Raw genomic sequence first — 25,941 nt, 5'->3', positions numbered from 1 at the left:
AGCCACACAGACCAGGAGAGTCCCAAGTTCAGTTCTGTCTTTGTCGAGTTTACCCTCCTCAGCTTGGCTGGCAGAATGACCGTTAGAATTGATGTCACTGTTTGGGGGTTTGAGACAAGCAAAAATCATCCAACTGCTTACTAGGGGATCAATGTGCGACAGCCCCTAATGGAAAACAATCACATCTGGACATTGAGTAAACACAGAACTGAGTGTGAGACTCCAATTGTTGAAAGTTCTGTTGATGTTCAGATAAAGAGCGGTCATTTGGATGAGATGCCCGAGTAGAATAACACCAGTGAAACCCAGCCCAAGTCAGCAGCTTCAGTAGAGGAGGTGGGGCGGAAAGAAGGGGTGTAAAACAGAGTAAGGAATGAGCAGCATATTTACAATTTGCTGAAATAAACAATTGTGAAGGAAAACTAAGTCTTGTCATCTTCTTTCCCTCAGGAATCTCAGACATAGAGATAGAAAGACAAGTCGAAGAAACAGATTCTGCAGCAATAGAACAACTGTTGACAGTCAGCAGTCAGTCTGTTAAATCACATCCGGCCTCCACCGATATGAATGCTGTAAATAACCCACCTGCAAATGTAGAGACAACTTTTACAGATTTGCCAACGGAAGGGATGAAACTGAGGCATTGCACCAGGAGCAGGCCAAGGCCAAACAGGACCAGGAAACAACCACCTTCCAAACCTAGTGTAAGTCACCTCTAAAGCATCTTTACAAGGAGACAAACTAGCAAAGAGTTCGAAGAACATTTAGCTAATCGCTGATATTGCACAATCCACTAGTTTACTTGCTATTAATTTATGTTATAAATAAGAATGAATAGGGAGAAGTAAAGTAAATAACAACCATGAAAGGAAACCATTTCTTCCTTTTCTTGTCACTTCACTTGTTCTATTGTCAAAAAGATAAATGATCAAAGGCACTGTTAGACCAGTGAAGACTAAGGCTGGAGTGTTCAATTTTTCTATTGTTTTTCAATTTTAGGATAAACTTTGCGGGTGTCTGGAGAGCTTTTATTTGTACCAAGCCAGATTTAGAGTTGTCAATACTCGTAATTTTATTAAACTTTCTATTGATTTTGGACTAATTTTTAACGTGTGCTTTTAGCTGAGATCAAAAGGAAGCCTGAAAGGAAATGTCTGTATACCTGTCTGATTTTTTTTATTCATTCACTGGATGTGGGCTTCGCTGGTTGGGCCAGCATTTATTGCCCATCCCTAGTTGCCCTTGAGAAGGTGGTGGTGAGCTGCCTTCTTGATCTGCTGCAGTCCATGTGGTGTAGGTACACCCACATTGTTGTTAGGGGGGGAGGTCCAGGATTTTGACCCAGTGAGAGTGAAGGAATGGTGGTATATTTTCAAGTCAGGATGGTGAGTGACTTGGAGAGGAACCTCCAGGTGGTGGTATTCCCATCTATCCGCTGCCCTTGCCCTTCTAGATGGTAGAGATCATGGGTTTGGAAGGCGCTGTCTAAGGAGTCTTGGTGAATTCCTGCAGTGCATCTTGTAGATGGTGCACACTGCTCCTACTGTGCGTCAGTGGTGGAGGGAGTGAATGTTTGTGGTGGTGCCAATCAAGCAGGCTGCTTTGTCCTGGATGGTGTCAAGCTTCTTGAGTGTTGTAGGAACTGCGCTCATCCAGGCAAGTAGGGAGTATTCCATCACACCCCTGACTTGTGCCTTGTAGATGGTGGACAGGCTTTGGGGAGTCAGGAGGTGAGTTACTCACCGCAGGATTCCTAACCTCTAACCTGCTCTTGTAGCCTCATTATTCATATGGCTCGTCCAGTTCAGTTTCTGGCCAGAGTTAACCCCCAGGGTGTCGATAACTTGTGTAGCTTTCTCTGTCTCTTCCTTATCCTGGTGAATCGCATGCATTAAATAATAGGGCAAAATTAATAAAATAGTGACAAAGTGGTGGGCACCGGCAACTTAGCGCCTCCACGGTGTATTTTGGTACCAGTCAATCACATTTAAATAGTTCCAGTAGGCATTCAGAGAAGTGAACAACCATGTCTTCAAATCACTGTATCTTTTATTAAGCTTTGTGAGTATTGCGGGCAATGGCAGCAGAAATTAAAATCAGATTTGTACAGATGATGGTTACTGAGAATTGAGGTGCTAAAAATCTCCTTTCATGAAGCATCCAACACCCTCAAGGGACTTCAAAGTTGGAGAGTTCTCTGCGTATTAATTCGGCAGATGATTATCCCTATGAACTGCGTAATCGCCAGAGGCTAGGGCTGAGTCCTTTAGATTTGCCTGGGAAGGCACCAACAGCAGGACAGGGAGATGTAGGCAGGAAAATGTTGAATTTCATTTTAATGAATAGCAGGAAAGAGTTCTGAGTGGGATTAGGGATCGGAGTTGGACTGAATGGAATTTTGCAACAATATCCACCCCTGGGGCAGGGTGCTGGAAACTGGGCAGCTAATTCTCCTTTTCAATATACCTGGAGAATGCCCAGTAACCAGGCACAAAGGAGAAGACAATGCTGGGTTTCTGCTCCCATGACATTCTTCCAGGAGAGGTGGTATTTCCCCTGAGGGTGAGCACTTTGTTATTGCATTTGCGACAGGCAACAATTAAAGAACAACAGTGATAATGAAATGCGACCGGGGTGTTCCCATTTGTCCATCTCATTTCCCTCCCCATATAAGCTGCCAGTGTGCCAGAAGTTTGTGGAGGTCTTTCTCCCGCCCCCTTTCAGATTGGAGGGCCTGAGGGGCCAGGCAGCAAGAGTGGGGAGGCCTAAAAATGTAAGGATTTTTTTTCACCACTGCATCATCAAGATCCTCTGCCCAAAATCAGTTTTCTACTTGAAGACCGTGAATCCTACTGCTGCAGGCCTCACATGCACACTCGGCCTCCGGGAACCCAGGCCTTACTAGGAACAGGAAGATCAGATCCATTCTGCATATTATTAGCTCTGTGCCTCCCTATTCCCAGATTGTGGTGTCGCTGTTTGGAAGGGAGTCACTATGAGTTGAGTCACTATGAGTTGAGTCACTATGAGTTGAGTCACTATCGGTTGAGTAAGTTTTAGCATTTATTGTTCGTTGATCTTGTAGCATCATCTTCTATGACAATGTAATGGGCTTTTATTGTTCTGCTGATTCCTACTCTCCCTCGAATGTAATGCTTCCATGAAGGTCATCATTATGGTCAGGAGAGTTTAGGCCTCGAGTCTGAATTAATCAAAAAACCCAATGGCTGTAAGCCTGCTATATGTGACATTAACTCGAGTGAAGGGTGGTTTCACTGTTTTATTGAGATTCTTACTAGAACAGAAATGATTATCAATTAGGATTGACATGATGATTGAAATTGCGAGTGGCTCATTCTGAGAGGAGACTCCTTAAAAGCATTTTGATATTCTGCTGTTTGGATGCTGTCAGACGGGGCTGTTCATTGTGTTTTGTTTGTGCCTGGAACAGGTACAACCTGTAGACCAGGAGAAGGGGGAGAATACAACTGAGAACAACCTAGATCTGGGACTAGAAGAATTCTTCACAAAGAAGATAATTGAAGAAGAAACAAGTTATGTGCCTGCTTCTTTGAGCAATTCACCACCCAGGTGAGTGACGAGTTGTCTCATCATATTTCTGACTTGAGCTTTAGGAGCAAAAGATTTGAGGTATCAGGAGGTGAGCCATTCGCCACAGAGTATGCAGCATGTGTCTAGCTCTGATAACAACAGTGTTGTTGCAGCTGGTCCAGTTTGGCTTCTGGTCAATGATAATGCCTAGGTTGTTGATGGTGAGGAACTCGGTGATGGTGGTGCCACTGAAGGTTATGGGGAGGCAGGTGAACTTTGTCTCATTCGAAATGGTGGTTAGCTGGCATCTATGGGACGCAAATGTTATCCACCATTTGTATGCCCACGATTAGATGTTACCCAGCCCTATTTGTAGGTCAGCGGGAGCTGTTTTTTAGTGTAGCTGATGACCTTTCTGTCTTTTCACAACACGTTACATTTGGAAATGACTAACCTGAGTTGTGGGGGTATTAATGTTTTTATATTGCTTCCTCCAAACTGCCTGATGGCCATGAGAGCCAGGAAATGTGAAAGCAAAAAAATCCAGAAACTATTTCTGTTTTTAACAGACATTATCACCTTTTGGAGGAGTATTTGCCAGAATTGAGGCAGAATATTTTGACCCCAATATGAGGTTAAATAGGAGGTGGGCAGGCATGAGAATTACACGCCGGCTGTTGTGTCCGTTTTTCGCCACCAGCCCACGCCAGGCCATTTTCCAAGAGGCAGGCTTGGAAACGGAAAGGTCTGCCCACCCACTAGGGGTGGCGTCTAAAACAGGCCGGCTCCATATAGACCGAGGGACCACTGCTCCAGGCAGGCTTTGAGGCTCTCCCAAACTGCACAGGCTGCCAATGGTGAACCCGCAGCTATGGCCATTTGTTTAAGTTAAAAGTTTTAAAAGTTGGTGAGAGGCTGCCACAAGATGGAAGCACTGCCTGTCTCTACCTGAACCAGAGGTTGCAGCTCCTTCTGTGCTGGAGGCCTTTGAGAGCCCGGCCATTGACCTTAATTTCATGGTGAGCCTGCCCTCTGGCCACTAATTGGTCAATTTGGGGAAAATCATTGTCGGGCAGCTGTTCCTCACACAAAGCAGATTTGCGATCCCAATATCAGAGTCCTGACCCAAAACCCCAAATCCTGCCCTTGGTTTCAGCATTGCACCAAAAATTGAATTTTTCACAGCTACCACATTTACTACCACAGCTACCACAACCTACCTGCACTTGTGGGTTTTATCAAGAGCAATTTGTTTAATTAAAACATTGTTTTTACTTATTAACTTAAGCTCATTTAACCAGTGGTATTTCTAATCGGGTTATTACAATTCCTTCTGTTTATAAACCTGGTGAAATTACACTTTATCAGGACCACATCATCTCTTCAAAATGTAACCAGCTGACATCATTAAGCTTGTGTTTGTGCGGTTATACTGAGTGCAAGAATGAGTGAAAGGCTTGATCCACAGAGTAAGCCTTCAGTCTGCCTACCCATTATTTGATGCATTTCATGCAGACAGCCAGTGAATCACAGAATTGTTATGGTGCAGAAGGAGGCCATTTGGCCCATCATGTCTGCACCAGCTCTCCAAATGAGCATTAAGACTCAGTGCCATTCTCCAGCCCTTTCTCCATAACCCTGCACATTGTTTCCATTTAAATAATCATCTAATACCCGCTTGAATGCCCCGATTGAACCTGCCTCCACCACACTTCCAGGCAGTACATTCCAGACCTGAACTACTCGCTGTGTGAAAAAGTTTTTTCTCACACCACATTTGCTTCTTTTGCAAATCACCTTAAATCTGTGCCCTCTCATTCTCGATCCTTTTATGAGTGGGGACAGTTTCTCGCTATCTACTCTGTCTGGCTGCCTCATCATTTTGAACACCTCTATCAAATCTCCTCTTAGCCTTCTCCTGTGCAAGGAGAACAGTCCCAACCTCTTCAATCTATCTTCATAACTGGTTCCAGGAATGAGAAACTTCATTCTTGTAAACCTGTGCTGCACTCTCTCCAATGCGTTCACATCCTTTCTAAAGTGTGTCACCCAGAACTGTACACAATACTCCAGCTGAGGTCTAACTAGTGTCCCAAACAGCTTCAGCATAACTGCCTCGCTGTTGTACTCTATGCCCCTATTAATAAAGCCTGGGATACTGTATGCTTTATTAACTGCTCTGCACACCTGTCCTGCCTGCTTCGTTGAACTATGCACATATACACCAGGTTCCTCTGCTCCTGTGCACCCTTTAGAGTTTTACCCCTTATTTTATGTTGTTTCTCCATGTTCTTCCGACCCAAATGCATCACCTCACACTTCTCCACATTGAACTTCATTTGCCACCTATCTGCCCACTCCACCAATGTGTCAATGTCCTTTTGAAGTTCTATATTGTCCTCCTCACAGTTTACAATGCTCCCAAGTTTTGTATCATCCGCAAACTTTGAAATTGTCCTCTGCACACAAGACCTGAATCATTAATATATCTCAGGTAAAACAAGGGGTGGCATCATCCCAGAATTGCACTAAGTGCAGTAGCGGGCGTGAAAAATGATGTTTTACCCGCCGGCTGCAATGGTGGGTTTTCACACCATATCGTCTGCCTCCCACCTCATTAATTATGCAGCCACAGGAAACATGCTGACTCATTGGTGGGCAGCCTCTGAATTGTCTGCCACGCCGCAACCTCACCGTTTCCTCATGCCGGGTGCCATATCTAAACTGCAACCATGCACACAGTTCTCGATGCTTGCAGCCCAGGACTGCTCCAGTGAAGACATGGCCCTGAAAGCCAAGAAACGTTCAGTGGCCCATCACTGGAATGTCTTGTGGAGACCCACCATGATGTCCTCCACCCCCTCTGGCCGCAGGAGGTCCAGCAATCTCAGCACTCCAGTTTGAGAGGCAGTGGCAGTGGTGGTCAGTGCCAATACTGCACAGAACAGGTTTGCCATCCAGCACAGAAAGAGGATTAATGATCTCATCCATACTGCCAGGGTAAGGTAACCATTTCATCACTGTAAACTCACACACCCACAAGCCCATCACACATTCTCTGGCATCTCACTAACTGCCAGATCAAGGGACATCACCACTCACTCTCTCACACACACCCTCACACCTCCATCTGGCCTCATCTCCTCTGGAGACTGCCTCCTCAGCCCTCACCATCTTGAGGCCTCTTGCACAATCAACATGTGCCCCCACACACACCCTGGGATGCCCCCCTTTCCCAGTACAGCCCTCGCCCTGCAGCCTCTTCCCTTGCCTGAGGCCACTTCTCCCCCTTCCCCAAGCAAGCCCTAGCCCTGCAGCTGTTGAAAAGCCTTACAGCTGGTGCGGTAGGTAGAGACCTGCCTGTGACCCCCCCCCCTAAAAGTGATGTGGTGCTGCCTGTGAAACCTGGCGCTGATGATCACAAGTGCTGCATGAAGCAGGGTGGGCAAACAAACCTCGAAGTCCCGAGTGAAGTGCAGCTCACCAGGTGCACGTTGCTTATGTCCAGTTGCGAAATACACCGACGTGCCCGGATGACCCAGCGTGGTTGGGGGGGGGGATGATTCCGGTGAGCAGGGCTTAAAATGAGACGTTAAAGTATTGAAATTAGGTTCCCGATGTGCGGTGGTGGGAAACGCAGCCCGCCATTGATGGGTGGAGCGGACGATCACAAATTGGTGTCACCACGACGTGAAACCGATTTTTGCGACCTCCCGATATTTTCCGCTCCCACCCGCCATGACACCCACCACAAATGGGTGCGGATGATTCCGCCCAAGGGTCCCAGTACTGATCCCTGGAGAACTCCACGACAAATCTTCCCCCCAGCCCAAAAAATATCCACTAACCAGTGAAGGTTAGTGTCTGCTTGCTTCCCTGTGTAGGTGAAAATCAGTTCTGCTCGCTAGTGTGGCTCCTATCTGATGATGCAGCTGTGGGTGGGAGTAATGATAGTGGTTTTGCGAAATCAGAATTCCCATTGGAATGTCACAGCATTATCAGGCCGACAGCAACGATGAATAATTCAGGGGATAAATTCCTAGTTGCTTATAACAATCACTAAACATAGGCAAAATAATTCTTTATTTTGAGTATATTTTGAGGCTGATTCCTGGGATGAGGGATTTGTTTTATGAGGAAAGGTTGAGCAGGTTGAGATTGTACTCTTTGGAGTTTAGAAGAATGAGAGGTGACCTTATTGAAACATGTAAGTTTCTGAGGGGGCTTGACAGGATAGATACTGAGAGGATGTTTCCTGTCGTGGGGGAATCTAGAATTAGAAGGCACGGTTTAAAAATAAGGGGCCTCCTATTTATCACGGAGATGAGGAGGAATTTCCTCTCTCAAAGGTCTTTGGAATTCACTTCCCCAGGGAGCAGTGGAGGCTGGGTCATTGAATATATTCAAGACTGAGTTAGACAGATTTTTAATTGACAAGGGAGTCAATGGTTATGAGGGCAGGCAGGGAAGTAGAGTCAAGGTCACAACCAAATCAGCCACAATTTTATTGAATGGCAGAGCAGGCTCAATGAGTCGAATGGCCTACTCCTGCTCCTATTTCTTAAGATCTTACACCACTAGGGTTAAAATCCATTTCTGAGAATCTATGGGAATCTGGGAATCAGCGGTTGTAAACTGATGTCCTGCCAGTTTGCAATTCATTTGTCTTGCCATGCTTGCTGACTACTCTCCAGAAAACTTTTTTTACTTGTATTTTCTTCATAAATGTTGAGAAAATGTGTGAATAAGCAGCAAGAGAATCTTTGGGTTGGATTTAAAGCAGCCACTCGTGGCGGGAACCATAGCGACTGGGCCACGTAATCACAGGGAAGGCCCCGCGTCAGTCTCTGGGCAGCATGAAAACTTCCCTCGATTAAATCGGAAAGGGGAAGGGGCTGATGTGGGATTGCTGGCCGCTGTGGCCAGGATGTCATTAATGAGCCAATTATCACCCATTTTCCCTGAGCAAACCTTGTCCCCTTATACCCAAGTCCGTGTCATTAAAGTAAAACGAAATGAGCAGTTGTCCTAATACGAACCACTGGAAGCCACCACTATATATTTCCCTCGTGTCTGAGAAACAACCACTGCTCTCTGCTTAACCAATTTAATATCTGCACTGCCACACCATCTTTAAATTCATGTGCTTCTATTTTGCTAATCGGTTTGGTATGTGGCTCTTTATCAAATACCTTTTCAAAGTCCATACACAAAACACTGCTTTCATCAGCCTACTCCTGCTCCTATTTCTTAAGATCTTACACCACTAGGGTTAAAATCCATTTCTGAGAATCTATGGGAATCTGGGAATCAGCGGTTGTAAACTGATGTCCTGCCAGTTTGCAATTCATTTGTCTTGCCATGCTTGCTGACTACTCTCCAGAAAACTTTTTTTACTTGTATTTTCTTCATAAATGTTGAGAAAATGTGTGAATAAGCAGCAAGAGAATCTTTGGGTTGGATTTAAAGCAGCCACTCGTGGCGGGAACCATAGCGACTGGGCCACGTAATCACAGGGAAGGCCCCGCGTCAGTCTCTGGGCAGCATGAAAACTTCCCTCGATTAAATCGGAAAGGGGAAGGGGCTGATGTGGGATTGCTGGCCGCTGTGGCCAGGATGTCATTAATGAGCCAATTATCACCCATTTTCCCTGAGCAAACCTTGTCCCCTTATACCCAAGTCCGTGTCATTAAAGTAAAACGAAATGAGCAGTTGTCCTAATACGAACCACTGGAAGCCACCACTATATATTTCCCTCGTGTCTGAGAAACAACCACTGCTCTCTGCTTAACCAATTTAATATCTGCACTGCCACACCATCTTTAAATTCATGTGCTTCTATTTTGCTAATCGGTTTGGTATGTGGCTCTTTATCAAATACCTTTTCAAAGTCCATACACAAAACACTGCTTTCATCAGCCTTCATTGAAGGCCTTAATTAAAACAACTTTTAATTAGAAAATACTGAAAATACTCAGCAGTGCAGGCAGCATCAATGGAGAGAGAAACAGAGTTAATGTTTCAGGTGACCTATCTTTCGATATAAAATAGGCATTTTCACCACAGAGAAATGATTCCATACAAGGGACAGGAGAGATCAACTTTCTCAACACACAAGTAAGGACCAGCACCACAGTCTGATCTGATCTGATCTGATCTGATTGTTTCTTCTTGTGTTTTGGAATCTCATTAACATGTATTGCATGGAGTTCTTGAGTGTTTCCTACTCAATCTACTTGTCATCCATCACTAGCTGTTCTTTGGAGCAGAGGTTTGTAACCTGGGGGATCCTGTGCTGCATGTGAAATAACAACAGAAAGTGTTGGAAAAATTCAGCAGGTCAGGCAGCATCTATGGCGAGAGAAAGAGTTAACATATCGAGTCCAGTATGGCTCCTCTTTGAAACTCTTGTCACACATGTCACACTGTGCCAAATGTGACTCTTTTAATTGTACTGAGGACCTTTGATTTGAAGTCACCTCATTCTCTGAACTGGTGAATGTTTCCTCAGTTGCCATCTGCTTAAACAGAGGTTAGGTTCTTCAACACTCAAGGCCACTCGTGTCCCTGAATTTCCAATACTGTATTCAATTATGCTGATAGTTATAGAAATCATGCATGAAAACAAAATCCTCGGCCTGATCCAGTTCGACCTTGAACAAGCAACTTGATGCAGCATTGGGTACAACACAATAGAAGGGACAATGATTCTATATTGTGAAGTAATTGAATTATTTTTAAGGAGATATTTCAGACCTCTCCTCTCTAACCCCATGTTCATTCACCTTTTATACTCTAGCTGATTTTACTCACTGCTGACTTCAATAGAAGCATAAAACAGGTGGCTGATCTGATCTTATTGATTTTCTGTCAGGCGGGTTAGGTTAAAGCTACTGCACCACTCCCACCTCCCCCACCCCCACCCCCACCCCCCACACCGCCAAACACCCTGGGTCATCTGTGCAATTGATGTTATGAAATTGCAAGGTGGCAACTTCAGGCCGAGTCAACATTGTTAAGTAATCTATTATTAACTATGATTTCAAACAATAAATAAGCCCCACTATTGTTGGTCAGAACAGTCTAATTTAATGCCTTGACATATGAACCTGATTGGCTGAGGAATCCAAACAAGAGAAGGTGTTTGTATGCCAGGGAACCTGCATCGCTGATGCCTGACTAGGTCTTTTTAACCTATTTCTTTGCTTCTTGCAGGAAAGGCCAACCTCCAAAGCAAGAAGAACCGAGCACTTCATTATTGGCGCTCCCAAAAACAAAAAAGAAATATCCCAAACTCAGTGACTTATTTGTTTTCAAGAAAACCAGGTTCCATAAAATGCAAAAGGCAGAGAAGGACCCTGAGGGAAACCAGCAGAAAAGCAAGAAAAGTTTATCCACAGATACCCTGAAATTCCAGAGGAAATCTGTGGAGATGCATGGCCAAGCTAAACCACACGAGGACAGTGCAGAACATGCCAAGCAAGAAAGTATGTCCAGGCGCCAATCACTGTTAAGAGGTGTCAAAACACGTTCATTGATTTTATTCCCTGAAAACAAGGATGCCAAGGAATTGTCTGTGCAGTTCACAGTACATGGCAAGGTGTGTTAAAAACAATGGAGATACTCGTAAAAACTTGCTGCAAAGTAAAATGTGCATGCACTATGGCTAACAGATTGAAAAAAAAGTGCAAATGCTGGAAATCTGAAATAAAATAAATCATCGTGCATTGTCCAAATCTGTTGAAATGCTATAGCTGAAACATTAATCTGTTTTTCTCTTTTCAGATCCTAATGGAACTGTGGTTTATTTCCAGCAGTTTCTGTTTTTTTAATGGATAACACACAGCTTAGGCATTGCATCACACCTTTCGCATATACCATTATCAGTGATAACATTACCACATTATCTGAAAGTTGTCACCTGATATTAATTTCTCTCCACCCCCAACTTCAAACACTACAGCATTATCTGGCTGAACGGATATGCAAGTTAACTCATCCCCAGACTCTCAAGACTGCTCTGAAATTTAGGGCAGCTCTCCCATGGGAGCTCTGCTGCCAAGTTCAAGGACTAACTGAGGAAGTTGCAGACACCATATTTTAGTTCAATCATTCTATGAGAGACGAAAGACATAAAACTTACTGACACACAGTGGCAGCAGTGTGTATCATATACAAGATGCACTACAGCAACTCACCATGCCTCTTCTGACATCATCTTCCAAACCTGCAACCTCAACCACCTAGAAGGACAAGGACAGCAGACCTGTGGGAACACCACCACCTGCAGGTTCCCCTCCAAGCCATATGCCACCCTGACTTGGGACTACATTACCTTTCCTTAACTGTCACTGGGGCAAAATGCCAGAACTCCCTTCCTAACAACACTGTGGGTGTACCTACACCACATGGATTTCAGTGATCCAAAAAGGTACTACCACCTTTATAAGTGTAATTAAGGGTGGGCAACACATGATGGCCTAGTCAGCAATGCCCACATTCTGTGAAAGATTTAAAATAAAGACCCAGCATCCCTCCACATGTGGACTCCTTGCAACCAACAAAATGTTGGCAGGGCCAAGGGGAAGCCCATAGCCCAGTCTGGTCAAGTGAAATTGTGAGACTGTGAGTTTGAACTGTAGAAGTGGAGAGAATTTATGGTTGGAGAGAAACAAAAAATTAGAACCTAATGGTTGGTAATTGCATTGAATGATTGACTCATGCAAACCAGAAGGCTCACGCTTTTATTCGCATTCTGTGCTCAATTAGCTGATCACAGCTATGGTGGGAGTTGGGCTCTATCCTTAGTTCCAGCACCTTAGGCCTTGACCAGAAGGGAAGAGGATTACCGTAGACTGATGCTGGGAAGTGGCACAGAGAAGTGTCATGTTAGGACAGGATCAAACTCGGGTGTGATGCCCTATAGGGACACTTTGGGAAAAGTACCAGCACCCATAGAGCAGCAGCCAGCATGAGTCAAACACATCTGGAGAAGGTGGAAGGGAAAGAAGACCCACACATTGACAGTGAAAAAAATATTGCATCAGTTTTATTTTTCTTTTTTTGTGTGTCTTACCTGTAAAGAGCTAGTGATGGTACAGCAATGCCTGAACTTTGTTTAAACTGAATACTGCATTGCCATTTGAAACCTATGGTTTTAAGACCATAAGACGTAGGAGCAAAAATTAGGCCAATCGGCCCATCAAGTCTGCTCTGCCATTCAATCATGGTTGATAAGTTTCTCAACCCCATTCTCCCGCCTTCTCCCCGTAACCTTTGATCCCTTTACCAATCAAGAACCTATCTATCTCGGTCTTAAATACACTTAATGACCTGGCTTCCACAGCCTCCTGTGGCAATGAATTCCATAGATTCACCACTCTCTGGCTAAAGAAGTTTCTCCTCATCTCTGTTCTAAAAGGTCTTCCCTTTACTCTGAGGCTGTGCCCTCGGGTCCTAGTCTCTCCTACTAATGGAAACATCTTCCCCACATCCACTCTATCCAGGCCTTTCAGTATTCTGTAAGTTTCAATCAGATCACCCCTCATCCTTCTAAACTCCATCGAGTATAGACCCAGAGTCCTCAAATGTTCCTCATATGTTAAGCCTTTCATTCCTGGGATCATTCTCGTGAACCTCCTCTGGACCCTCTCCAGGGCCAGCGCGTCCTTTCTGAGATACGGGGCCCAAAATTGCTCACAATATTCTAAATGTGATCTGACCAGAGCCTTATAAAGCCTCAGCAGCACATCCCTGCTTTTATATTCTAGTCCTCGCGAAATTAATGCCAACATTGCATTTGCCTTCCTAACTACCGCGACAACCTGCAAGTTAACCTTAAGAGAATCCTGGACTAGGACTCCCAAGTCCCTTTGCACTCCAGATTTCTGAATTCTCTCCCCATTTAGAAAATAGTCCATGCCTCTATTCTTCCTACCAAAGTGCATGACCTCACACTTCCTCACGTTGTATTCCATCTGCCACTTCTTTGCCCATTCTCCAAACCTGTCCAAATCCTTCTGCAGCCTCCCCGCCTCCTCAATACTACCTGTCCCTCCACCTATCTTTGTATCATCTGCAAACTTAACCAGGATGCCCTCAGTTCCTTCATCTAGATCATTAATGTATAAAGTGAAAAGTTGTGGTCCCAACACTGAGCCCTGCGGAGCTCCACTAGTCACCGGCTGCCATCCTGAGAAGGACCCCCTTATCTCCACTCTCTGCCTCCTGCCAGACAGCCAATCTTCTATCCATGCTAATACCTTGCCTCTAACACCATGGGCTCTTACTGAGCAGCCTCCTGTGCGGCACCTTGTCAAAGGCCTTCTCGAAGTCCAAGTAGATAACATCCATTGGCTCTCCTTTGTCTAACCTACTCGTTACCTCCTCAAAGAATTCTAACAGATTTGTCAGGCATGACCTCCCCTTGATGAAACCATGCTGACTTTGCTCTATTTTACCATGCACTTACAAGTATTCTGAAATCTCATCCTTAATAATGGACTCTAAAATCTTACCGACCGACGTCAGGCTAATCAGCCTGTAATTTCCCGTCTTTTGCCTCACTCCTTTCTTAAACAGGGGGGTTACATTAGCGATTTTCCAGTCCTCTGGGATCCTCCCTGACTCCAGTGATTCCTGAAAGATCACCACCAACGCCTCCACTATCTCTTCAGCTATCTCCTTCAGAACTCTGGGGTGTAATCCATCTGGTCCAGGTGATTTATCCACCTTCAGACCTTTCAGTTTTCCTAGCACCTTCTCCTTGGTAATGGCCACCATACTCACCTCTGCCCCCCGACTCTCTTGAACTTTGGGGATGTTACTTGTGTCTTCCACCGTGAAGACTGACGCAAAGTACCTATTCAGTTCCTCCGCCATTTCTTTGTTCCCCACTACTACTTCTCCAGCGTCATTTTCCAGCGGCCCAATGTCCACTTTTGCCTCTCTCTTACCCTTTATATATCTAAAAAAACTCTTGCAATCTTCTTTTATATTACTGGCTAGTTTACCCTCATATTTAATCTTCTCCCTCCTTATTTCGTTTTTAGTTGTCCTCTGTTGGTCTTTGTAGGCTTCCCAATCCCCTGGTTTCCCACTGCTCTTCGCCGCATTGTATGCTTTCTCTTTAGCTTTTATGCTGTCCCTGACTTCCCTTGTCAGCCTTGGTTGCCTCATCCTCCCTTTAGTATGCTTCTTCTTCCTAGGGATGAATTTTTGCTGTGTCTCCCAAATTACTCCCAGAAACTCCTGCCATTGCTGTTCCACTGTCTTTCCTGCTATGCCCATCTCCCAGTCAATTCTGGCCAGCTCCTCCCTCATGCCTCTGTAGTTGCCTTTATTCAACTGTAATACCGTTACATCTGATTCCAGCTTTTTCCTCTCAAATTGCAGGGTAAATTCTATCATATTATGGTCACTTCCTCCTAAGGGTTCCTTCACCTTAAGTTCCCTAATCAAATCTGCCTCATTGCACATCACTAAATCTAGAATTGCCTGTTCCCTAGTGGGCTCCACCACAAGCTGCTCCAAAAAGCCATCTTGTAGACATTCCACAAATTCCTTTTCTTGGGATCCACTAACAACCTGATTTTCCCAGTCTACCTGCATATTGAAATCCCCCATGATCACTGTAACCTTGCCTTTCTTACACACCTTTTCTATCTCCTGGTGTATCTTGTGCCCCACATCCTGACTACTGTTCGGAGGCCTGTACATAACTCCCATTATGGTTTTTTTACCTTTGCGGTTCCTCAACTCTACCCACACAGATTCTACATCACCTGACCCTACATCATTTCTTGCTATCGATTTAATTTCATTTCTTACTAACAAAGCAACCCCACCCCCTCTGCCAACCTGCCTATCTTTTCGATAGGATGTATATCCTTGGATATTTAGCTCCCAATCCTGATCCCCTTGCAGCCATGTCTCTGTAATGCCCACCACATCATACCTGCCAATTTCAATCTGCGCCACAAGCTCATTTACCTTATTTCATATACTGCGTGCATTCAATACAACACCTTCAGTCCTGTATTTCCCGTCCCCTTTCTCATTGTCATCCCTTTATCTGATGTGCTTGAAGTTAGATTTCTAGCCCTTTCCAAACACTCTGTCCTATTTTGTGTTCTGGCGACTTTAATAGACTCTCCTGGGCTCTCCTTTTCAGTTTTTTCATAATTTTCCATGAAGTTGAATCCACCCCCCCACCACACGCTAACCTGCTGCTTTGTTTCCCGTTAGTCATACTTCTTGGAGTTTTACCCTTCCCTCCCCACCCCCACTTTCTAGTTTAAAGTCCTGTTTTGTGAATTAATATTAAGACTCTATCATTTCTGTCAACACACAGGAATCTAAATCAGAGCTGTGTGAAAGAAGTCAGTTGCTCAGATCTGAACAGCACATACACCGAGTGCTAGATAGAGCGGGCCTGAAGGTGATGCACTCTGACCCTAAGATGAAACTGGTAAGAGATAGCTTATTTTGAAAACAGCATGAGAATGTTTGAAGTTTCTTTGTTTTCCAGGCCCTGCAGCAATCTTTCTGATATTGCAAGGAAACCTTTGTCATCACGTTGGCCTGTGTAACAACTGTGATTGCACTTTTTAAAATAATTCACCGGCTGTGAAGGGCTTTGGGACGTCTGGAGGATGTGAGAAGGCAACCCATAAAATCAAATTCCTTTATTTCTCTAACATAGCTCGAATTGTACAGTTTATCTGAAGAATTATAAACCACAATGCCTTTCAGTTGTAGCTCTGCACTAGTACTTTATGTGATGAAAGTAACAAGATTAAGATTTGATATTCCATCTCAATGTTGTTGAGATTATTTGAATGCTCACATGATCGGGATGCCACCAGCTAATGTAGGTAAAAGCTGCACTATGTAAAAGGGGCGGGGAAGGGCATGGGCCATTTGTGGCCCACAGGTATACTCGACACCAAATTGCCATTGTGCCCAGTGAAACCACCAGCCCTGCAGATTTTTCCTGTTCAGATAATGATCCAATTCTCTTTTAAAAGCTATGATCAAATCTGCCTCCACCACACTCTCAGGCCGTGCATTCCAGATATTAACCACTCGCTGCATAAAAGAGTTTTTCCTCATGTCACCATTGCTTCTTTTGTCAATCACCTTAAATCTGTGCCCTCTGGTTCTCGATGCTTCCATCAATGGAAACAGTTTCTCCCTATCTACTCTGTCCAGATCCCTCATCATTTTGAATACCTCTATCAAATCTCCTCTCAACTATTCCTTCAAGGAGAACAGCTGCAGCTTCTTCAATCTATCTAAGCAACTGAAGCTCCTCATCCCCAGAACCGTTCTCGCGAATCTTTTCTGCACCCTCTCTAATGCCATCATGTCCTTCTTTAAGTGTGGTGCCTAGAACTATAGATTCAGCACTCTAATTGAGGCTGAACTAGTGTTTTATACAGGTTTATCATAACTTCCTTGCTTTTGTACTCTATTACCTTGTTTATAAAGCCCAAATCCCGTATGCTTATTTAACCACTCTCTCAAGCTGCCCTGCCACCTTCAATGATTTGTGCACTTATAGCCCCAGGTCCTTTTGCTCCTGCAGGCTGAATAATTACTTTGTTTCACTATTTACAGTTGAGGAAGAGGTACAGTGCAGCATGCCAGATATCCCAGGGAAACTATTATTGAATCGGGGACAGGGCCTCAACAAAATTAATGTAAGCAAGATAACAGTAATGGAGAAATTAATAGTTTAAAGAGTGACAATTCCCCAGGAGCGGATGGTTTCCATCCCAGGATATTAAAGGAAGTAGGTGAGAACATTGCAGATGGCCAAACTATGATCTTCCAAAGTTCTCTCGATTCGGGAACCGTTCCTTTATATTGAATTTTTCAATATAAACCTCTTATTTCAGAAAGGTGAAAGAGAGAAAGAAGGAAATTATAGGCCAGTTTGTCTAAAGTTGCTAGAGTCTGTAAGTAAGGATGGGGTTACTAAAACGTTGAAAATTTTCAGCTGATCACACAGTGCCAGCTTGGATTTCTAAAGGTGTCATGCCTGGTGAATCTGATTAAATTTTTTTGAAGAAGTGACTAAAGTAGTAGGTAGGGGAATGTCTATGGATGTTATTCATATGGACTAGCATAAGGTAAAGTTGAAGATCATGGAACTGAAGGCAAATTGTTGATCTAGTTAGGAAATTGGCTGAGAGTAGGGATAATGGGCAGGCATTCTAATTGGCAGGATCTGATTAATGATATCCGCAAGGATCTGTGTTGGGCCCTTAACAGTTTACTTTATTTGTTAATGATTTAGATGATGGGATGGAAAGCCACATATCCAAATTAGCTGATAACATAAAGATAGGCAATGTTGCAAGCAGTGTAGATGGAAGCATAAAATTACACAGCAATTGATAGATTAAGTGAATGGGCAAAACTGTGGCAAATGGATTGCAATGTAGGCAATGTGAGATCATCCGCCTTGGACCTAAAAAGGATAGACCAGGGTACTTCCTAAATGGTGAAAAGCTAGAAACAGTGGAGGTCCAAAGAGACTTGGGGGTCCAGGCACAAAGATTATTAAAATGTCATGAACACGGAAAGATAATTCAAAAGGTTAATAGAATGCTGGCCTTTATATCTTAAGGAATAGAATACAAATGGGTAGAAGTCATGCTCCAGCTATATAGAACCCTGGTTAAACCTCTCCTGGAATACAGTGAACAGTTCTGGGCACCACACCTCAGGAAGAATACATTGGCATTGGAGGGAGTGCAGTGTAGATTCACCAGAATGAAACTTGGTTTCCAATGATTAAATTGGAGAGATTGCACAAACTAAGGTTGTATTCCAGGGAATTTAGAAGGTTAAGGGGTGATTTGGTCAAAGTTTCAAGATCCTAAAGGGAACAGATAGGGTAGACTGGGAGAAACTATTTCCGCTATCAGGGAGTGTAGATCTACACAGCTGAGGCAAAAAATTAGAGTCTGACCCATCAGGATGGAAATTAGGAAACACTTCATCACACAAAGGGTGGTGGGAGTTTACAACTCTTTTCTACAGCAATTGATGCCAGATCAATTGTTAATTTTAAAACAGATTGTTAGATTTTTGTTATCCAAAGGTATTAAGGGATAGGGGCAAAGGCAGGAATGTAGAGTTAGGTCACAGATCAGCCAAAATCTCATTGAATGGCAGAAATTGATTCAGGGGCTAAATGGCCCTCTCCTGTTCCTATGTTCATACAAGACCTCACCAAGCATTTAAAAAGTCCTTCTTATCCCCCATAAATCCCAAATTCCATCATAACTGGTGAATTATTTTTGAAGTGCAGCTACAGCCCAAGGCCCACTCTGTTCAGAGCAGCCCAATTTCTTGCAGGGGTCCTAAGTGGGTAATCAGGCTTCTCATTAGCATATGCAGGGGACCTAATACTTGTTTTAGGTGATTGTTTCAAGCACCAGAAAGATGGACCACACCAGTCTGCGGTCAGACATTTATTATGCATCCTTGCAACCCATGATAATGCACAGTGAAATTGATCCTTTTTGTACCCGTTGTCAAACGAACACAACAAGGAACAATTTTTGTTGCAGGAAGTTTCAAAGACCCATGTTTGGAACAAATAGACTGTACAGTCATTGGAGGAAGATACAGTACAGGAGCATGTCACCAGGGGCAAGTGGGATGTCCGCATACACATTCACAGATTCATAAGGGGGGAAGGAAACTTGGCTGGAGAGCCATTTTTTGAATTGCTGTCAAATACTTCCTCATGGACAGTTGCACTGCCAGTACTGAAGACTCATTTGAAAGTCGCACAACTTATGGACATTTTTAGTAGCTAATGATGTAAGTGAGGAATTGAAACGTATTGGAAACTATACTTAAATTTCTCATGTGAATTGCACAAGTACATCCAGAAATTGTGGGGATGCAAGGTATCCATGAATATTGGTAACACTACCAGTTTCAGAGTCATGTAAGCAGAAGTCAGGGAGAAAGTTCCTGAGTCAGCCACAGACAATGCAGAATGACCCAAAAAAGAAAATGATCATCATCTGACTTGAAAAAGGGATTAAAGTTAATTGCTCATTTATTGTTGGTTTTCAAAGAGTTTGTTTAATGGCTGTTTTGATGGCTTTGGGTAAATGGAATTAACTTAGCTAAATACATGTACCAGACACAATGTATACTGTGTGCTCATTCATTCTTTCCTTTTTGTGCTTTTTAGGGTGTAGAATCAGAATTAAAAGGAACAAACTCTAATGGTAAGACATAGCAAACTTAAATAATCATTTAAATATTGGCAATACTTAAAAACTCCTCTTGTTCTTAATAGAATTCTGCAGCCACCACAAATGGAACTAAAATTTGCTACATGCAGTTTCTGCGTTCAAAATTAAAACACAAGTGCTGGTACTACAATATCACACAATGTTCTTTCATCTCTGAGATCAAAGCCACGGATCAAATCTAACTCGGTGTTAATGAGATGTAGGTGCCCATTGCTGGCTGCCTTTGCTGTTAATGTTGAATCAGAGCCCAGTTCCTCCTGTTCCTATTTCAAAAATGCAGATTAAATACAGCATGTATCCTAGATTGGAAAGTACCCATTATCAGTGGTAAAGATCTTGTTCCTTGGTACTGCATTGAGCATGTTGATAATCTAGTTAAAAGCAAAAAACTGCGGATGCTGGAAATCCAAAGCAAAAACAAAAATAAAAAGCTGGAAAAACTCAGCAGGTCTGACAGCAGAGGAACACAGTTGACGTTTCGAGTCCGTATGACTCTTCAACAGAACTAAGGAAAAATTGAAGAGAGGTGAAATATAAGCTGGTTTAAGGGGGGTGGGACAAGTAGAGCTGGATAGAGGGCCAGTGATAGGCGGAGATTGCCAAAAGATATCATAGACAAAAGGAAAAAGAGGTGTTGACGGTGGTGATATTAGCTAAGAAATGTGTTAATAGGTGACATTAAGGGTAGAAAGCAGGACGAGCAAGGTACAGATAGCCCTAGTGGGGTGGGGTGGGGGGAAGGGATCAAAATAGGCTAAAAGGTAGAGATAAAACAACGGATGGAAATACATTTAAAAATAATGGAAATAGGTGGGAGAAGAAAAATCTATGTAAATTATTGGAAAAAAGGGGGATCGGAAAGGGAACATGGAGGAGAGAGTTCATGATCTAAAATTGTTGAACTCAATATTCAGTCCGGAAGGCTGTAAAGTGCCTAGTCGGAAGATGAAGTGCTGTTCTTCCAGTTTGCGTTGAGCTTCACTGGAACATTGCAGCAGGCTAAGGACGAACATGTGGGCATGAGAGCAGGGTGGAGTGTTGAAATGGCAAGCGACAGGGAGGTCTGGGTCATGCTTGCGGACAGACCGAAGGTGTTCCTAAAATAATCTAGTTCTCTGCCTTTTCTAAACCCTTCAGTCTCTTGTACAGATAACTATTTTTTTGTAGTATGTATGTTAAGTTTTGTTTTAGACTAATCTGTTGGTTATTTTCCTGGTAGTGTTAAAACATGAAAGAACAGTTAAATGTCACACTTCTATGTAATGTTTGAACCTTCTCTGCCTTGTCCCTTTGCTGCCATGCGAGTTCCCAATCTCAGCCTGGTCTTTGGAAGGAAGCATCAAGTGGACAGCAGGCATTTGCCCACACGGGAAAAGGAAAACTCAGGCTAAAGAAGCTACCCCATGCAATTTCTGACAGGCAGCTGCAGAACTTAAGTGGAAATTGCCTGAGAACAAGGATGAGATTAGCAGCCTGCCACCCCATACAATGACTAACAAAGTTAAATTAAAAGCAAAATACTGCGGATGCTGGAAATCTGAAACAAAAACAAAAATAGCTGGAAAAACTCAGCAGGTCTGACAGCATCTGCGACGAGGAATACAGTTAACGTTTCGAGTCGGTATGGCTCTTCATCAGAAGAGTTCTGATGGAGAGTCATATGGACTCGAAACGTTAACTGTATTCCTCTCCGCAGATGCTGCCAGACCTGCTGAGTTTTTCCAACAAAGTTAAAAATTGTTTTGAACTGATTGCCCCACTGCAAAGATAACATTTTTGGTTTGCGATGCAAAATGTCAGCCTAGTTTTTAAGTGAGGTATGTCTCTATTCATGCAAGCAGCCCTCTGGCGCTTTGCCCATTCTTCATCTGTGAGTCTGGACAATGTATAAAGGAAATCATGGTTAACTTAACAATTTGAACAAAATGCATAGAATCTCCTTGCAATTAATGACTTATTATTGAATAAATGCAATGTAAAGTGCAAGTTAACTCAGGGGATCCATTGGTGTGTTCAGCACTGTTGAATGCAATGATAATGCTGCAATTCATCATATTATACTCCTTTAACAGGTGTCTGAGGACCAAGAGTTCTTCTAAAAGCAGATCATTTTATTTAGAATCAGCATGCACTTAAGTATCAGCTTTCTCATGTTTTATTGCACTCCAACAAACAGTGGGCTAACCTCCATGAAAAGAACAGAGCCCATAGAATCTGATTATATTGCATTAGCAATTTTACACTCAGGATTGTATGATGCGCACATGCTGTCTGAATAATTGCTAGTTCAGACACAAAGCTGTACAGGGATCAGAGGATCGAGACCCGGCTTGTCCAACTTTTTTGTGTGGTATGGGGTGGGGTGGGGTGGGGGGGGGCGGGTGGGGCAAACTTTAAACATGAATTTTAACAAAAAGCTGACATATGAAAAGAAACAATTTGCTGAGCAAAAAAAAATCATAAAAATAAATTGATAGTTTTTAAAACAAAGAATAATATATAAAGATGACCATTAAAACAGTCTCAGGCGCTCACTCACCAACCCTGACCCACTGTGAAAGTGGGTGAGAGTGCATGAAGGTGTGTAGGGGTGAGGGTGAATGAGAACCCTGAGACTGGGAGTAAGCTAGACACACACACTCCCCTCCTTCTCACCTTACACACACAAACACACACAGACACACACCACCCCCCCACTCACATACACACACTCACTCACTCTCACACACTTATGATTAACAGTATAAGAATGGCCTGCCCTGTATTTGGGTGGGTAATAACAGTAAACATTAGGTCAGTCAGGTATCTGGATTGGATATTTACAGTAAAAGCGATGTCAGTAATCCATATGGTTGGGTGTTCAACGGTCCAGTTTGCTAAGACAAATTGGATCATGCTGTAACAGAAGCTTAGTTGAAAATCCACCTATTGTATGGTTCAAGGACATTGCTTGTGTGAAAATTTACTAGTATGATTCCAGGGATGAGGGAATTTAGCGATAAGTTTAGGATTGAGAAGCCAGGGCTGTTCTTCTTGGAGCAACAAAGGTTGAGGGCAGGTTTGGTAGATATGTACATGTCTGTGACAGATTTGGATATGTACATGTCTATGACAGATTTGGATATGTACGTGTCTGTGACAGATTTGGATATGTACGTGTCTGTGACAGATTTGGATATGTACGTGTCTGTGACAGATTTGGATATGTACACGTCTATGGCAGATTTGGATATGTACACGTCTATGGCAGATTTGGATATGTACATGTCTATGGCAGATTTGGATATGTACATGTCTGTGACAGATTTGGATATGTACACGTCTATGGCAGATTTAGATATGTACACGTCTATGGCAGATTTGGATATGTACACGTCTATGGCAGATTTGGATATGTACACGTCTATGGCAGATTTGGATATGTACACGTCTAAGGCAGATTTAGATATGTACACGTCTATGGCAGATTTGGATATGTACACGTCTATGGCAGATTTGGATATGTACACGTCTATGGCAGATTTGGATATGTACACGTCTATGGCAGATTTGGATATGTACACGTCTATGGCAGATTTGAATATGTACACGTCTATGGCAGATTTGGATATGTACACGTCTATGGCAGATTTGGATATGTACACGTCTATGGCAGATTTGGATATGTACACGTCTATGGCAGATTTGGATATGTACACGTCTATGGCAGATTTGGATATGTACACGTCTATGGCAGATTTGGATATGTACACGTCTATGGCAGATTTGAATATGTACACGTCTATGGCAGATTTGGATATGTACACGTCTATGGCAGATTTGGATATGTACACGTCTATGGCAGATTTGAATATGTACACGTCTATGGCAGATTTAGATATGTACGTGTCTATGGCAGATTTAGATATGTACACGTCTATGGCAGATTTAGATATGTACACGTCTATGGCAGATTTGGATATGTACACGTCTATGGCAGATTTGGATATGTACACGTCTATGGCAGATTTGGATATGTACGTGTCTGTGGCAGATTTGGATATGTACACGTCTATGGCAGATTTGGATATGTACGTGTCTATGGCAGATTTGGATATGTACGTGTCTATGGCAGATTTGGATATGTACACGTCTATGGCAGATTTGGATATGTACACGTCTATGGCAGATTTGAATATGTACACGTCTATGGCAGATTTGGATATGTACACGTCTATGGCAGATTTGGATATGTACACGTCTATGGCAGATTTGGATATGTACACGTGTACATATTCAAATCTGCCATAGACGTGTACATATCCAAATCTGCCATAGACATGTACATATCCAAATCTGCCATAGACGTGTACATATCCAAATCTGCCATAGACGTGTACATATCCAAATCTGCCATAGACGTCTAAGGCAGATTTGGATATGTACACGTCTATGGCAGATTTGGATATGTACACGTCTAAGGCAGATTTGGATATGTACACGTCTGTGGCAGATTTGGATATGTACACGTCTGTGGCAGATTTGGATATGTACACGTCTATGGCAGATTTGGATATGTACACGTCTAAGGCAGATTTGGATATGTACACGTCTATGGCAGATTTGAATATGTACACATCTAAGGCAGACTTGGATATGTGCACGTCTATGGCAGATTTGGATATGTACACATCTAAGGCAGATGTGGATATGTACACGTCTATGGCAGATTTAGATATGTACACGTCTAAGGCAGATTTGGATATGTACACATCTATGGCAGATTTAGATCATGTAGACAAAGAAAAGCTGTCCCCATTAGCTAATGGTACAAGGACTAAGGGACACAGCGAGTGGTAATAAGTTAAAACTCACTGCCTACAATGGTGATGGAAGCAGAGACAATCAATAATTTCAGAAGGAAGTAGGGTAGAATCTTTAGGAAAATAAACTTGCACAGCTACGGGAATAGAGCCAGGGAATGGGACTGACTGGATTGCTCTACAAAGAGATAGCATAGACTGGATGGGCTGAGTGGCCACTTTCTGTGTTGTAATGATGCTATCCTGAATTTGGATCCGCACTTTTAAAACAAAGTTTGAAACAATTTATATTTAACCAATACAAAATTCAGGATGAAGTTTTCCACAAGCATATTTCTCACTGAATTTAGAACATGACTTTAGAAATAATTCTCTTTGAGGATCTGTATGTGAAGTTATTAAGCACAGTGTATTTGTGCATCAAGCTGTGCAGTGCTCTACTCAGACTCACATCTTAAGCCCATTTCAGACATAGAGGAGATATTAGAGCCCCGGGGCTGCAATTTCCCCTCAGCGAGTGGGAGCAGGGCCCACTCACCGACGCGTAAAATGACACGAGGAGACGTCGGGCATGCGTCCCAGTGTCACCCCGCGTCATTTAGATTTTCAGTTCGGTGGGCGCACAGCCGAATCAAACTGTCAAAGGCCTATTAAGGCCAGTTAACGAGCAATTAAAACAATCAACTGAGCTGCCTGTCCGCCTTAAGGTTGGTGGGCAGGCGAAGAGCCCAGGCGGCCTTCAGAAAAAACATAAAACCTCACCAACAGGCGGGATGAGGTTTCATGAGAGTTTTAAAATTTGTAAAAAATGTTTAAATAAAAGAAATTGATATGTCCCAGTTCAGGTGACAGTGTCACATGAGGGGACATATCAGGAATATTTTTTTCTGCCTTTGATTAACTTTTGAATCTTGAGCTGATCTCCCTGAGGCGGCACTACTCCTGGCTCAGGGAATACACCCCCACCCGCACAGGGAACACACAGCGCTTCCGGGCGGACGCCCCGTTGGGCGGGCCTTAATTGGCCCGCCCACATAAAATGGCGGCACGCCCCCACCCAGGGGTGCCAATCGGGAATCCACCCGCTCCCGCACAACCCCTCCAATGGCAGGAAAATCCTGCCCCTGGAAATGATGCATAAGCCACATGACTGATCCTTTGTGTCAAGGAGACTGAGCTAAGAGGGACATGTGGAGAAACCTTGAAGTTTCAGCTCTCAAGGAAGGTGACTGAGAAGCAGCACTACTACACAACACTACTACAAACTAAACCTTGATAGTAGGAAATTAGCCAATGGAAAA

General features: G+C 43.4%; 1 protein-coding gene across 3 annotated transcripts in view; it reads left to right on the top strand.

Annotated features, from left to right (window-relative positions):
- The window catches only part of carmil2 (capping protein regulator and myosin 1 linker 2), a 198,951-nt gene that overhangs the window by 137,031 nt on the left and 35,979 nt on the right, over positions 1-25,941 (top strand). For all 3 annotated transcript variants that reach the window (XM_078544182.1, XM_078544181.1, XM_078544183.1), the window contains 5 exons: positions 451-704; positions 3,452-3,591; positions 10,768-11,152; positions 15,905-16,021; positions 19,775-19,811. In XM_078544182.1, coding sequence (XP_078400308.1) covers positions 451-704; positions 3,452-3,591; positions 10,768-11,152; positions 15,905-16,021; positions 19,775-19,811 — 933 coding nt within the window. The remainder of the gene's footprint in view (positions 1-450; positions 705-3,451; positions 3,592-10,767; positions 11,153-15,904; positions 16,022-19,774; positions 19,812-25,941) is intronic.

The sequence above is a fragment of the Cetorhinus maximus genome, chromosome 6 (genome assembly GCF_964194155.1).
Source record: "Cetorhinus maximus chromosome 6, sCetMax3.hap1.1, whole genome shotgun sequence".
Classification (NCBI taxonomy): Eukaryota; Metazoa; Chordata; class Chondrichthyes; order Lamniformes; family Cetorhinidae; genus Cetorhinus; species Cetorhinus maximus.
Note: the sequence above shows the minus strand (reverse complement) of the source record. Positions and strands in the feature narration are given on the sequence as shown.